Consider the following 16,195-nt stretch of genomic DNA (forward strand, 5'->3'; position numbering starts at 1 on the left):
TTGTTAACCTTTGTTTAGCGAGAATGAGATTTTATAATATGCTAACTTTATACCAAAAAACGCTCGCAATTACTAAAACACACACGGCCTTACAAATAAAATTGCCATAAAATTATATCTGAGCATAAACCAAGAACATGTAAAATGTTTACAAATAGACATTTTGCCTATGGTTGATTTATTTGCACGTATCACGTTTCCCGCGTTTATTTATAAGGCTGATTGACATTTGGAAAACATCAGAATTATCATTATATTAACAGTCTTGTCAGCGATATAGTCAAAAAATTGCATATTTTTAGTTTGTTCTCACGTATAACTTTATATCAAGTTTATTTGTAAGGCCGTTACAATTTGTAAGGTCGTGTTTTACGTGTTTTGTTAGACGTCTTAAATGGAGTTTATCTTTTCTATTGCAGGACAGTGTTTAGCTTGTGTTTAACTACAACGTTAATAAGCACTACATAAACTGAAGTATACAAGAACAATTAAAGGAACGGAACGCAATATTTGACAGCTGTCATCTATCTGTCATCATAAAGTCTATATCTTACATAATATGAATATGATCCATCCGTTAAACACACCTTAGACAAGCTTCAGCTCTTGTTTAAATATAAGCAATGTCTATAGAAACAAATTTAGGTAGTTCTATTGTATTGCATATAATGATGGGCTATCAGCGCGTAGATGAACAAGTCCTATAACTTTACTACGAGCATTATATTTTATACGTAATTGAGTTAAGGCTCACCTCATTGGCAACATCTACAACTAAATCCTGGTCGCTCTTTTCAGCATCGCTGTCCTAAAACCAGAATGCCATTATTATAACTGAAAACAAATAGATTAATAATAATAGCAACACAACTACCAGCAATAAGGTCGAAGCAAAACTATACAAGCTTTCAGAAGCATTGTTTTGATTGCCTCACTAGCTTTGATTTACAATTGTATTGTTGCAATTTTGAGCTTATCTTTTCGACACAGAAGGTATTTGATGCGATGTGCAATAAATATATGAAATCGATTTATTTTTCTGTTATCAAATATTTCGATTCGACGATGATGAAGAGAAACTTCAACATTGTGACATAAACCAATCGTATTTTCCGATTTTAATAAGATGTTGGAAGTATTGGATTTAAACTTTGAATTTATCCTGGTTTGAATAGTATTGTTTTAGTTTATTTGTCAGTTGAATAAATCTCGTTTAAGTCACGTGCTTGGGTTACGTCGACGATTTTACGGTTAGTCCGTAAAATCGTCTAATGATCAATATGAAAATGACTGGCTAGGTATCCCTACTAAATACACTGCCAGTACATATAGAGAACCTCCTATACGCCCATAAAAATATTAGCCAATTTAAAAACAATAGTGATGTACAGTGTCAATACTCGAAACAAACATAAACTCGCAATTCCATCTACTAGGCTCCGTAAAATTTCTAAATCTTTTAAAGTGGATTGTGTTATATTTTATAATAAACTCCCAAATGAAATTAAAATGTTACCTTTTAAAAAATTTAATGTATCGTGAAAAATAAATTAACATCTAAGGCCTATTATAATGTGAAAGATTAATTGAATGATAAAGATAGTTGGAATTAATATTCTAAATTTTGTTAATGAACATTGTTATACTCATTTGAATGCTATTGTAACTTTTGTACTTCATCCTGACTTGCACTAAATAACTTATAAAGTTTTACAGTGAATAAAGATTTTTTGACTTTGACTTTGAAAATAATATGCCACATGAGGCAATAAGTTTCTTTGCAGTCGTGTTTATTGCAACCATTTATATCACACCCAAAGATTTAAAAAAAATATGTTAATTTATGTTTTTAAACTTTTATCGTCGCGGTACTTTAACATTGTAATTATTATGAAGGGTACTCACGATATATACATTTTTTTAATTTTATGCCCATATTTTGATCCGATTGCATGAATCGTGATCGCAGCGGAACTGCAGAGGCGGCGAGAAACTCTTGACACAAATTTAATTGCCTTTAAAGGTAAACATTTTCATGGGGGATCATGTTGAAAAAAATTACTATTGTTAAGTTTAGAGCCATATATTGCCTTGGAGGAGGTTTTCTTTAGGTGTAGATGGTTTTTTTTATAGAGCAGAAGGACATACGAGTGTAGCTCCATCCAGCCTAGTGAGCAGGCTGTCCGAGGTTCGAGTCTCCTTCCGAGACGCCCCGCGCCTGTGAGCTACATTTTCGGCCTCCAAGGCCCCCGCCCGGCTTCGCTGTAAAAGCCTTCAGGGCTATCAGCACAGAGGAGGTTTTTAGTCGGTAGGGGGTGTTTACACCCGATCCCGACATATGAGCCCCGTTTCGGGGTCTTCAATACGTAAATGAATTTTACTCCTCTCGGAAAAAAAAAAAAAACGAGTGTATTTCTGATGTTTCGTCGATCACTACATTTTACTGCAACACCTAAGGAACTGGAGCATCATTATGCGGAAATTGTACGCGCTTCTTTTGGGATTGGGCAGCACCACACCAAATATGAGAGCAATTCTCTACATGTGGCTGGACCTACTCTTTCTAGAGCGCTAAAACGTGGGCCGGCTTGAAGTATTACCGTGCTTTATTTCTGACCTCCAGTCTCTTCGATGTCTTCCGGATGACCACCAAATTGGCAATCGCTTGAGATTTCGAATTCAAACAATTTTATTCAGTTTGATTTTAAATTACTTATTGAACGACGAAATTCTACCACTCATTCGAAAATATATGCCTCAGAGATCTTCTCAGATGAGAAGAACGGGCACAAAAAGCTCAGCGGGCTGTTTTTTGTTCCTTTGGAAGATGTGTAACCGATACCTTCCTGGGTAGTAACCCCTGACATTTTGTAGTCTAGGTTTGGGAGAGATGAGCTTCGGTTCCTTACAATAACCTATATTACTTCGCGCCAATTCTCTGGGAGTTTTATACTATCAGGTCAAGTCTGGCCCGTTCGTGCTATCGCCATAGGACAGTAACGTCAGTCTCCTGACTCTAAAAGCCTTTAGCCGTCTCTTACGACACTCTTGGGCCTGGGAATTGTCTTCACGCACCCGGAAAGCATCGGGGATATTTTTAGAACATCTTTTCTATTGAAATTTAGAGGTTTTGAATCACATTGGCTTCACATACTATTCTTAGGAAAAATATATTCTGTTTTTTCCAAATTTTTGGTTGGCGACGCGGATTTAGTTATTTGCACGGTCTGTATGAGTTACCCGTGGGAGGCTCCTTTGCACAGGTTGCCGGCTAGGGTACCACAACGGCGCCAATTTCTACCGTGAAGCAGTAATGTGTAAGCATTACTGTGTTTCGTTCTGAAGGTCGCCGTAGCTAGTGAAATTACTGGGCAAATGAGACTTAACATCTTGTCTCAAGGTGACGAGCGCAGTTGTAGTGCCGCTCAGAATTTTTGGGGGTTTCAAGAATCCTGAGCGGCACAGAATTGTAATGGGCAGGGCGTATCAATTACCATCCGCTGAACGTCCTGCTCGTCTTGTCCCTTATTTTCATTTAAAAAAAGACAACTATATGATATCACTCAAAAATGGCATTAGCGTTAATATGATTAACATTTTCACTATTTGATTACACTTATTGATTTTTTTTTGTGATATTATGTGTCTGTTTATTATAAGTGTGGTGGTAAGTAACAAATAAATTCAACAATCTTTCTCACCATGTGCTTTTTATATCATGTTTATGCACAATATGATCGTTGTATACGATTTTATGTGACAAAACGTTAATATTGAATTATAATATTTTGATTTTACGCCCTTGTAGACAAACCTACACGCTTCGCGCTTAAGGCATGCAAAACAAATTCAAACCAATGTAAGCATTTCTAATCGAAAATACAGTTAGCATAACATCAACTTAGTTCTTTTATAGAAACTTTATACACATTTTATTCCAGACCTTCAAGTTATTACTGTAACGCGGCAATATTATAAAAAATGATGTGGTGTCGTGGGACACCAGGTAGGAACGAAGTTCCTTCGGCTAATGTAGAATCGACACAAATTGCAAAAAAAATCGTTCTAATATTGCTATAATCGTTATCATATATTAATATAATAATATTGATCATATACACTACTCGCTTGTGTATGCGACCGTCGCGCCTGCGCACGTCTCATTTAACGGTTTTATTCCACCCACTTTTTTCCACGGATTTTTTCTTACGGTTTTACTATCACATTTTTTTCAGTTCGGTCGCGCAGCAAAATCCTTATCCCCTCCAAGCCTGCCGTAAGGAACTTCGTTCCAATAAGTAGTTCCAGTATTGTATTTTAAGATTTTATATTGTGAGGTATGTTAAGTCGTAGCGTAGGCAATCAAAACAACAAACGAGAAGCGACAAAGTAAGTTGTACCACATACACTAGACACAGAGACATGTTGTACCTTGTCCTCTTTGCGCCGCTTCGCTTCGCTTTGCTCCGGCGAGCGCGGCCGGTACTTCTGCTCACGCTCGTGCGGAGATACCGAGCGTCTTTGCTGGAATGTATTAATGTACCGTCAGCATAACAGTTTTAGGAAATTTATTGAAGTAGGCGTTACTTTGCGGAAAAACAAATGATTTGAGTTTTATTTAGTGTTTATTTATTTATTTACATAGACACACTTTTTACACAAATTATCTTGCCCCAAATTAAGCATATATATAGCCTGTGTTATGGGTTACAAGACAATGATATATTTAATACAATATACTTACTTAAACATACATAAATACATATAAACATCCATGACTCGGAAACAAACATCCATATTCATCATATAAATGATTGCACCTACCGGGATTCGAACCCGGGACCTCTAGCTTAGTAGGTAGGATCGCTAACCACTCGGCTATACAGGTCGTTGTTAATTCCGCCAATATTTGTCTTTAAACAATTCGACACGTGTTTCGCCTCTACACGGGGCATCCACAGGACGTGTTGTCTCGCCAAAATCTGGCACGAGACCATTTGATGTCTCACACGTGTCGAATTGTTTAAAGACAAATATTGGCGGAATTAACACTAAAGAAAACTCAAATCATTTGTATAACAGTTTTAATAAAAATACAGTTGATGCTACAGCGTAGATAATTTATACGTCTAGATAGAATATCTTGCTGTAAAACAACTGATAGAAACAGGCCAGGTTTAACACTTTAGTGTGCGTGACAAGCTACGTCTTACACTCGCTATTTGTATGACACTTAGTGTTAGTGACGCACACTATACACGCATTGCTCAAAATAGAGGCTAACTCTAAATTCAACACTTTTCGACGTTATCATAGTCTATCTAGACGATAATAATCTAAGGTAATGTAACATTTATTAAAAATTTTAATAAAATGGTTACCATGGTGGCTAAATATGGTAATACTAGCTGACCCGGCAAACGTTGTTTTGCCATATAAAGTATAATTCACGCGATAGTTTTATAAGTAATAAAATATTGCCTATATTATAGCCTGTACATCATTTTGTTCTATTGTCAATAGTTTTTGCAGCGCACGCAAAAATAGGTTTTCGATTTCACACCTTGTGTTTCAAAATAGCAATTTCATTACGGATCCCTAATTTTGAAAGAAAAAAAACATAGCCTATAGCCTTCCTCGATAAATGGACTACCCAACACTGAAAGAATCATTCAAATCGGACCAGTAGTACCAGAGATTAGCGCGTTCAAACTAACAAACAAACACTGCAGCTTTATATATTAGTATAGATAGTATAGATATGGTACGTCAGTACCTATAGGTAATTATTTTTATAGTATGTGTAATGGAGTAGCATTATTGCAAACTATTAGGGAGAACGTCTACCAATTGACCCAAATTTGATAATCACCCTTCAAAATTAGTGATCATGATTTGTGATTTGTGTCCACGAAAGTGTCCCCTTATTTCCATTCAATATACTAATAAAATAAAAGTACTAAAAATACTATTATAAAATACAACTATAATCATAGCAAAGAAATGAGCATATAAAGCCCTGATGGACAATGAGCACTTGAGTAAACATAGTTGAATACATTGATCGCTTGCTTCTATGTAATAATATAAATTACATTCTTAGCCTATTTATTATTTTATTTAAAATATACGAGACTGAATCATCATGCCAGCATTAAGCGAGTCAACAACTCCTGAGGATGCCTTCTGCAGAGGCGAAGCACGTGTCGAATTGATTGAAGACTAATCTTAGCGGAATTTACACTTACACTTAAGAAAAACTTGGATAGTTATGGATTAGCGCAAGTTAATGGCTTATTCTTTTTTGATTTTATAAAAATAAGGGAGACGAGAAGGACGTTTAGCTGATGGTAGTTGATACGCCCTGACAATTACAATGCACTGTCTCTAAGGATTCTTGAAAAACCTCAAAAATTCGGAGCGGCACTACAATTGCACTTTTGAGACATTAGATGTTAAGTCTCATTTGCCCAGTAATTTCACTAGCTACGGCACCCTTCAGACCAAAACACAATAATGTTTACACATTATTGTTTCACGGCAGAAATAGGTGCCGTTGTGGCACCCATAATTTAGCCGGCATTCTGTGCAAAGGGGTTTCTCACTGGTATCAGACCACAGGTTCAGTAAAAGACATTTAGAATGTCAAGGTACTGCATAGGTCAAACAAAGGTCGTGGTCTTGCATCATGAGAGATACGACTGTCTATAATAACTTGTATTATGGGCTCAGAACAAGACATGGTCACGAACACGCGCGAATGATGGAGTGATGTCCGTGAACCGTCAGTTGAGGAGAGGAACCTGAAGAAGAATAAAATACCAAATATTTGATATCAGCAGCCTGTATTACAAAACGCCAGTTTCATATGTAAAAAGAGCGCAAAAAAAAAGAATGCTGAGAGAGTTTCTTGCGCCGCTTCTTATCTCTCAGAGGGCTATTTGTTTCCGAAGCAGTAGTAGTATCTAGTATATTAGAAATGACATCATAAAGAGAATTCTTTACTTTTACATTAGAATTAATGGAATCAATTTTGAGAAATTTGCCTTTTATGCCTTAAAGGACTCCACAGAACTACTTCGAGAAACTTTATTTGCCGGGTTATTGCTGTTGTTTGGGTTTTGTAACTGTACGAGTATCACCTGTTGGCTCATGGATGGTCGGGAAGAATGGCGGTCATCATCCCGGGGGGGTGGCTGTCCCGGATGTAGCGATGGGGGGGCACTCGATAACATTGGCTTGATGTCCGCGGGGGGTGGCAACTCAACCTATGAAAAAAAAAAATTAATATAATATAATATTGACACACTTTGTGTAACAAATCATATTGCCCCAAACTAGGCGTAGCCTGTAATATGAGTACAAAAAAAAAGTATATATTTAATACAATAAACTTACTTAAACATAACTAAATACACACATCAAAAAAGTCTTAGCAACATGCATGATATTACAAATTTACCATTTATATTAATTAATTTCTAAGTCTTTATTCACTCAAAGTGTATAGGTATGTAAACTTTTTTGTTATTGATGACATACTGGCTGGTTGAAAAAAGTATTTCGATTATGTTTTGTTTTTTCATAAAATTAAATGAAAGAGAATTTGTTTGAATTTAAGTGCGTTTTTATTGCTACGTTTAGTCTGGATTTTATAATTTTACCAAGCATTTAAATAAAGTTAGCGACAAAATTGAATTGTTAGATATTCTTTACGTCATGGAGCGATGACATTTGACGGCAAATGAAATGCAAAGAACTGTAGGGATGTTGCAAGCGGGAAGTTATCAATCTCAGGTATCTCGGCATTTTGGCATTCATAGAAGTGTTATTTGTCGGCTTTGGCAGCGCTACAATAATACAAGGGAACCCGCTGAACCTCATTCAGGCCGTAAAAGGAGTACAACCACTCGACAAGACCGGAACATACAACTGACTGCAAGACGCCAGCCGATGTTAACCGCTCGAGAGATAAGTTTGAGGCTAAAAAATTCAAGTGATGTTGATGTAAGTCCCCAAACTGTGCGAATTCGACTGCATGAGTACGGCCTACGAGCTCGACGCCCAATTAGGTGCCCACCCATACGTCACTGGAATCGCGCTCGTCGAAATGAATGGTATAGAGAACGCAGAACATGGACCCAGGAACAATGGGATAAAATTATGATTTCCGATTCGGGTTTAGGCCTGATACAAGAAGGGTGCGAGTGTACCGTCCAACCGGAAATATTGAAAGGCTCAGGTGCATTCAGGAAGTTCATCCATACAGCGGCTCAACAGTTATGGTATGAGCGGGTAATATGAAGAACAGGCGAACTGAGCTCGTTTTTGTAAATGGAAACATGAACGCTAAAAATTACGTAGAGGATATTCTCAGACCTTACGTCCATCTATTTGCATAAACCTTTGGCTCCGATTTTACGTTACTGCATGACAATGCGCGTTCACATACAGATCGGCGAACCAGTCAATACTTGGCAACGGACCCCAACCCCATGGACCTCAAACGCATGGGACATGCTCCAGAGACGTGTTTTGAAGGACTTGGACGGAGTGACAACAACCCAACAGCTGAAGGATTTGCTATAATTCCATTGGGAGCGAATACCGCAAGATGACATAAACAGCCTCATTAATTCAATGAATAATCGTTGCCGACAAGTTCTGAATAGCAGAGGAGGCCATACTTTGTATTAAATTATCTTATTCTTTCACAATAAATTAATTCTCTTTAGTCATAGTTTCTGAAGTATATTCTAATATTGTTAATTTCTATTATTAATACAACTTATGACAACAGCTGTTATTTCTACATCATAGGACCCTAAAAAAATTATTTTAAAAATAAAATATAACATTATAATGTGAAAAACCATCCTAAAATTTTAATTAGTACATGTTGCTTAGACTTTTTTGATGTTTCATATTCATCATATAAATGATTGCACCTACCAGGATTCGAACCCGGGACCCCTAGATTAGTAGTCAGGGTCACTAACCATTCGGCTATATGGGTCGTCTATTAAAAATGTATAGGTACTAAATTCATAAACACGGGCACGGAACGCGAGGGGTTGTGGTTTCGAGTCCCGCATCGTTCATAAAAATTATGCCTGCAACACGTCCTCTGATAACCCCTGTAGTTGGATGTTTACAGGAAGCAAATCCTTTCTAGGCTTTCTAATATAATAGAATACAGGGGCGTGCATATCACATAGGCAATTAGGCAGTGCCTACGTCGTTATGAACATAAATAAATATAGTGTTAAAGTTATTTAGTTTAATTGGTAATTTTAAAACCAAACTTCTATGGTACACCCACTCATAAAAAATTTCCCTTACGCTAGTAACTAAATACCTACGGAAAGCAATCTCCGGATTGCATATTCCAAAGCTCTACTAAGACTAGATTTTTTTTATTGAATTTTATTGAACAAACGAGCGTACGGGTCACCTGGTGTTAAGTGATCACCGCCGGCCACATTCTCTTGCAACACCAGAGGAATAACAAGAGCGTTGCCGGCTTTTAAGGAAGGCGTACGCGCTTTTTTTAAAGGTACCCATGTCGTATCGTCCCGGAAACACCGCACAAGGAAGCTCATTCCACAGCTTTATAGTACGTGGAAGAAAGCTCCTTGAAAACCGCACTGTGGAGGACCGCCACACATCCGGATGGTGGGGATGATATCCTAACTTGTGGCGTGTCGTGCGAAGGTGGAATTCGGCGGCAGGAATCAGGTTAAACAGCTCTTCTGAACTCCCCGTGATAAATGCGGTAGAAGACACACAATGAAGCGACGTCTCTACGCAACGCCAAGTGATCCAGCCGTTCACAGAGTTAGATCTACAGTGCCTATCTTGCTAGAAGAAGCCAATACACGCCCCTGATAGAATAAAATGCTAGCTTAGGTATAGTGGTCTTATTGGGTATAACAGATATAAACTTAAAATGCCTACTCGGCTAAGTCGAGCTAGTAAGTCTTTTGTGGGGCGATGCAAATGCTTTTACAACAAGATCCCAGAAAATGTTCAAATCAAAAGTATCACGTTATTCAAAAGAATTGTTTTAAAACATTTGTGTGGTAAAGTTTACTATGAAATTAGTGATTTTTTTGATGATACCACAGTTTGGGAATGGAGCGAGCGCCCCTAGGCTACTAAATAATAAATTTAATTGTGCAATATTACTTTCTACAAATGTACTTGTGCGCTCATTCTTCTCAGGTCTGAGGCATTCGTTTTGCAATGGGTGGTAGTTTTTTGACTATCAATAAGGGATGTCACATCCTAATTTTAATAAAAATATTTGAATTTTTAATTATAGTGATCACCGCTGCCTACTCACAGATGCATTACAGCAGAGTTGTCGGCTTTTCAGAGAGGCGTACGCTTATTAGGCGGCTATTTCACTACGAGTTTTTTCCTATTTCAAATTCTAATAGTTCAATTCATTCCCATCTTAGTCAGCCAGGTGATGGGCTTCCTGCGCTTTGGGGTTGCATGGCATGACTAGTGGGAGGCTCTCTTGCACAGGAAGCCGACTAGATATAGACCGGCGCCTATTTCTGCCGTGTAGCAGGAATGTGTAAACATTACTGTGTTTCGGTCTGAAGGGCGCCGTAGCTAGTGAAATTACTGGGCAAATGCGACTTTACATCTTAAGTCTCAAGGTGACGAGCGCATTTGTAGTGCCGCTTAGAATTTTTGGGTTTTTCCAGAATCCTGAGCGGCACTGCATTATTTTCATTAAAAAAAATAACGGTAGAACATGAAGTGGATCATCTAAGCGTTTTGTCACTTACTCTAAAAAAAAATAACTGACAGTTGCAGGACTGCACGCTAGAAATGCTAACTTCTTAGATTCACAAACTGGTAAGTATTATTTCTTTCATGTTTTATTATAAGTTATTTTATTAAATATTTAATAAAGTAATATTTTTTATTATCTATATTAATACTAATTCTAATTCTCTATAATAATAGTATTATCAACATTACTTAGCGTGACGGTCACGCGGTTTTACCTGTGGGAGTCTGCTTTGGACAGGACGCCGGCTAGATTATGGGTACCACAGCGGCGCCTATTTATGTCTTGAAGCAGTAATGTGTTAACATTATTGTGTTCAGATCTGAAGGGCGCCGTAGCTAGTAAAATTACTGAGCAAATGAGACTTAACATCTAATGTCTCAAGGTGATGAGCGCAATTGTAATGCCGCCCAGAATTTTTGGATATTTCAAGAATCCTGAACGACACTGCATTAGGTATAACAATCACTATGAACTGAACGTCCTGCTCGTCTCGTCCCTTATTTTCATTGAAAGAGAATGCATTCTCCGTAACCAAAATTGCCCAATGTGCCTAAAGAAAAAACTTCAGAAATTACCTTATGTGCCGGAGGAGGCAAGTGTGGAGCTGGAGGACCCGCGCCAGGGAACAGGAGTCCTCCCGCGCCCAGTAGCGCACCCGCACCTACTCCGTGTGGCAACCCAGAGGCGTGGATCTGTTGCTGCCAAACATGTACAATTAAGATTCTGCGAATATTACGAGAGACCATCCATGGATAACGTCAAACAAAGAAGATTGATAACAAATGTATGGGCCTGTGCCCCAAAATGTACATATGTAAAATCTATGTCATTTAAAAGTAGCCATCTTCTAGAACCAAAGTAATAAAGGTGCACATTGCTCAGCAGCGGTGGAGAAAAGTTATTGAGGTTTAAAGTTGTGTAACTACGGCAAAATTGCTGTTATAGTCCTATATGTATAGATTAATCGATATTAGGACATATTTTGTATAATATAAATAGGTACATATTTTAACCCGGCATTTTGATCAGATAATACTATTACTATTTAAAAAAAATTCGACAAACTAACGTAACTTTTTTTTAATTGTACACTCTGGGGCACAATTTCTTCATCTGTCATAATTTAGGTTGGTATTACCTGAAGTAGGTTACAGAATCATGAAATTTTTAGTATGTAATTTTTTTTACAGATCACATAATAATATAAGGAAACGCGTCCCTACATGTGACGACATACAACGTCATTTTATGGCTTAGATATTTTTATGTTTATCGTTCACAGTAAATATTTAATGTTAACTTTAGATTACGACCTTGTGACTTCAAAATGCTTTAGACCTTTTGCCTCTCGTCACATACATAATATATTACTTGGTTGACCCATAAAATATGACGCGATTTCTGGATGGCTCAAATGCGTGCTCAATACAAAAAATTTAAATATGAATCACACGATAATAAGAACAAGTTGACAATCTAAATATGTCCGTATAGATTAATATACCTATTAAATATTTACTTTATATAAAATCTAGAGAAAGGACTTCTCATAATACACTTAATACAGTATATATCCGAAACATTAAGTTACAAAATTCTAAATAAAAGTCTAGAACAATTTATAAAAAAACTAATACAAAAACCCAAAGAATATATACCTAATATAACTTCGTATTAATATTGTCGTTATTAATATAGTATTAACATATTTCAAGACCCATACATAAAATAAAATAGAATGTACCTAGTAAGGAAATTCATAGGACCTTTTTTCATTAAATACAAATTATAAAGACTTCTTTTTTATAGAGCCTTAATACACATGAATCTAATAAAATTGTAATAATTTTTTGTTTTCTTATTAATGTCACGTTATATGTACCTATATAAGTTATTTTTTTATTAAATCATAAAAAAAAGACTTTTATTTATTTTATTTATGCAGTATTTTTTTATAAAATTAATTAAAAAAAAACAAACGGGATGTGAGTAAAATTTAACTTGCAAGATTTGATTACAGACAGACAACGGGAAAGGTGAAACTAAATAAAAATGCTTGTCATAATAATAAAAAATAAAAAAATTAAATAAAAATCAAGACGTACCCCAGGCTCGAACCTGGGACCTTCTGCACAAAAAGCATACGTGATAACCGCTGTTCCACGGCAACTGAAATGACCGTGGCGAAATATCTATATACATCTAGTAAGTAAGTGTTAGATTATTTTCGTTACGGAATTTCTGGATTCGGTCTCCACGCTCAAGGCCTGCGATAGAAGCTATGCAATAGCTTAAAAGTATGTAGGTACTTATTAAAATTTGAGTCCTTGAATTAAAAGCAAACTTTATTAGGCACGTTCCGTTCCATACAACAAACAGGTGTAAAACATTCTATGCACACGTACGTTCTATAACTAAAATCATCTTCTTCATAATTTCTTTGGTTTTTGTTCATTATTATTAATATTGTGTAGCTAATGAAGCAATACAACAAAAAAGAAAATTAGCATACAATACAACACATAAAAGCGAATTTTACATGTAGAATGTTGTTTACACATATACGATTTTGTACCAGCCGTGTTTCGCCAAGTGGGATCTATGACGCCTAGCTAACATGAAGATACGTTGTATTTGCATGTAGTCATGCGGTGCACTAAAATTTTGCCGAAGATCGAACCCTAGTTAACTTTAACAAGGAACTTTGTTTCACGCATAACAAAGCTGTGGAATGAGCTTCCTTGTGCGGTGTTTTCGGGACGATACGACATGGGTACCTTCAAAAAACAGCGCGTACACGTTCCTGAAAGGGCGGCAACTCTTGTTTCAAGGTTCCAATTCCTCTGGTGTTGCAATAGTATGTGAGCTGCGATGATCACTTAACTCCAGGCTAGTTTGTCCTCCTTTTCCATTAAAAATAATAACATGAAAAAAAATTATAAAAGCCAGCAAAAAATTTCAACGTTGGAAGTAAGTTGATGCGATTCATGACCATGTGCGTTTTAAGGCATCAGCTGTTTGTCGAATTTACGGTTCATCCGAAGAGGGATAAATGCAACTTGCGGTACCTAGTTGCTTATATTTTGTACTGTATATAAAGCAAATTGATTGCATGAAAACAATATATCTAACAATCGATTTAGTTATTATTTGTAGGTACATCTCCAACGTATAGCCGCGTTTTTTAGACATGCTGTTTATGGGAAAGGTACTCAATATGAACTGCAAAACAATAACATGGATGATATGTAAGAAGAACTTTTGCGTGATCAGGTGAATGATGATGACATAATATAACAGGCATAAAAATAGCAGAGAGAAATGTACCTTGCATTCATAGATTTTGAAAAAGCTTTTGATACGTTTAGGCGGTCTCGCCTACGAGAAATTGGCGTCCCCGAAATAAATTATAAATATCACCAAAGCCCTAAACAGCGAAGGAGGGACTTAAAATTTATATTCGCAAGACTCAAGAAATTAAGTGTGGCCCGTTTTTCATTGGCAAAGAGGTAGTGGGACGCGTCAACAATTTTTTTAATATCGAGAGCTGCGTGTACTCGTGTAGAGACTGGAGGGACTGAACTGGATATCACTTCACGGATCGCCAAAACACGAGCAACCTTTGTACGGTTCGATCTGTATGGAAATCACGGAAACTAACACAGAAAGTTAAGCTCAAGGTAGTCCAGTTCAACGTGAAGACCGTATTGCTGTATGGGTGTGAAACGTGGTGAGTCACCAAGTCGATCTCTCATCAGCTTCAATATTACGTTAACCGATGCCTTCGCAATATCCTCGGTATTTACTGGCCCGACAAAATTTCTAAGGATCATCTTTGGCAACACTGTCATGAAGAATCGACCAACAGATTAAACGCCGCAAATAGGCCACACAATCGGAAGGGATTCCAACCATATACCGAAGCAAGCTGTACACTGGAACCCTCAAGGAAAATGCAAACGTGCCGCGAACTGTCATTGACGAAGCGAAAGATATCGGAAAGACCTGGACTGAAAACAAGAGAGATGCTCAGGACCGATCGCGATGAAGATGCACAGAGGATGTGCTCGGCTCCTGCTAGGGGTTACACGAACTCATATGGCTGAACCTAGCCAGTATGGATCTAACTGAGAGTAAGACCTACTAAGCCAAATTCGAAGTTCGCCGAGTCAGCTAGTTATTAATAATGAATGAAACATTTATTATGAAATTCAAGTTTGTTTTTAAAAATCAAAATCTTAGGACAATCATAGGTTTTTCAACCTTTTACGATGTGAATGTGCTAAAATTGACGCAAAAACCAAGTATAATACAAAAAGTAAAAATGTTTGCTTCTTAATTTTGTACACTTCGTGATTATAATATGCAGAAGCATTGAAATCAATAAACAGATAGATGAAACTTTATTTTATGCATTGATATAAAAATAATTGGTTCAATTTACTGATAATTTCACCAGAGAATTATTGAGAATATTATTGTCATGTTGTTAGAAGAATAATTTAAAAAAATATTGATATTCAAACGACCAATTAAAAACAATAATGTATGCAATCTAGCCTGTTTAACGGTCGATTACCGAGTATGTCGCAGTACTTTTGACATACTTAATATAAATATTTGCCCGAACAAAAAAGGATATGTTACTATCTCACAATTTCTACTCATTCAGATCAACATTTATTAATAAAATTAAAATGTGACTATTTCGAGCATATCATTTAAAATAGAAATATTTGAAATTATGGGCTCAGTGCAATATTTTGTCAAAGACAAATAAAAAGTAAATCCAATAACTTTGTAAAAATAAAATATCTAATATACAGAGTAAATAATACTAGTTATGGTATTACTTATTCAGACTAAAAGTCTTCAAATCATATCTAAGATATTAACTACATACATAAGTGTATTTGTTGACTGCATTAATTTAATAAATCTCTACGCAAACCACAAGAGCCTTGTTTGAAATATTTATCTTATCATACTAACTGTACATATAGACGAAAGATTTAAGAGCCATAACAATTAAAATATTAAATTTGATTACATACATGTATGATAAAAATTAGGATAGTTTCAACACAATTTGTTAATCACAAACATAAAAATTAAACATTCCAATAAGACTTACGAGGAGCTGTTGGAGTCCATGTTGTTGCTGTTGCTGCGAACAACATCAAGCAAATACTTATTTTAATTATTACAATACTAACATTCCTTTCAAATATTTGTAAGCAAACAGAATAATTTAAAATTAAATTTAAACAAATATAAATAATTCAACGGACGGAACCCAAGAGGTTGCGGTTTTGAGTTCCGAATCATTTATAAATTTTGTATACAAATTTAATTTAATTAACCACAGAAGTGAGGATATCACTT

At 36.2% G+C, this 16,195-nt stretch overlaps 1 protein-coding gene across 9 annotated transcripts in view; it reads right to left on the reverse strand.

Annotated features, from left to right (window-relative positions):
- The window catches only part of LOC126967533 (protein groucho-like), a 36,386-nt gene that overhangs the window by 17,468 nt on the left and 2,723 nt on the right, over positions 1-16,195 (reverse strand). For 4 of the 9 annotated variants that reach the window (XM_050812047.1, XM_050812045.1, XM_050812043.1 and 1 more), the window contains exons 6-10: positions 15,945-15,977; positions 11,386-11,508; positions 7,143-7,268; positions 4,408-4,524; positions 755-808 (exon numbers count right to left, since the gene is read on the reverse strand). In XM_050812047.1, the coding sequence (XP_050668004.1) occupies positions 755-808; positions 4,408-4,524; positions 7,143-7,268; positions 11,386-11,508; positions 15,945-15,977 (453 nt within the window). The remainder of the gene's footprint in view (positions 1-754; positions 809-4,407; positions 4,525-7,142; positions 7,269-11,385; positions 11,509-15,944; positions 15,978-16,195) is intronic. The other 5 variants (XM_050812049.1, XM_050812044.1, XM_050812048.1 and 2 more) reach the window with 3 other exon arrangements.

The sequence above is a fragment of the Leptidea sinapis genome, chromosome 13 (assembly GCF_905404315.1).
Source record: "Leptidea sinapis chromosome 13, ilLepSina1.1, whole genome shotgun sequence".
NCBI classification, from domain to species: Eukaryota; Metazoa; Arthropoda; class Insecta; order Lepidoptera; family Pieridae; genus Leptidea; species Leptidea sinapis.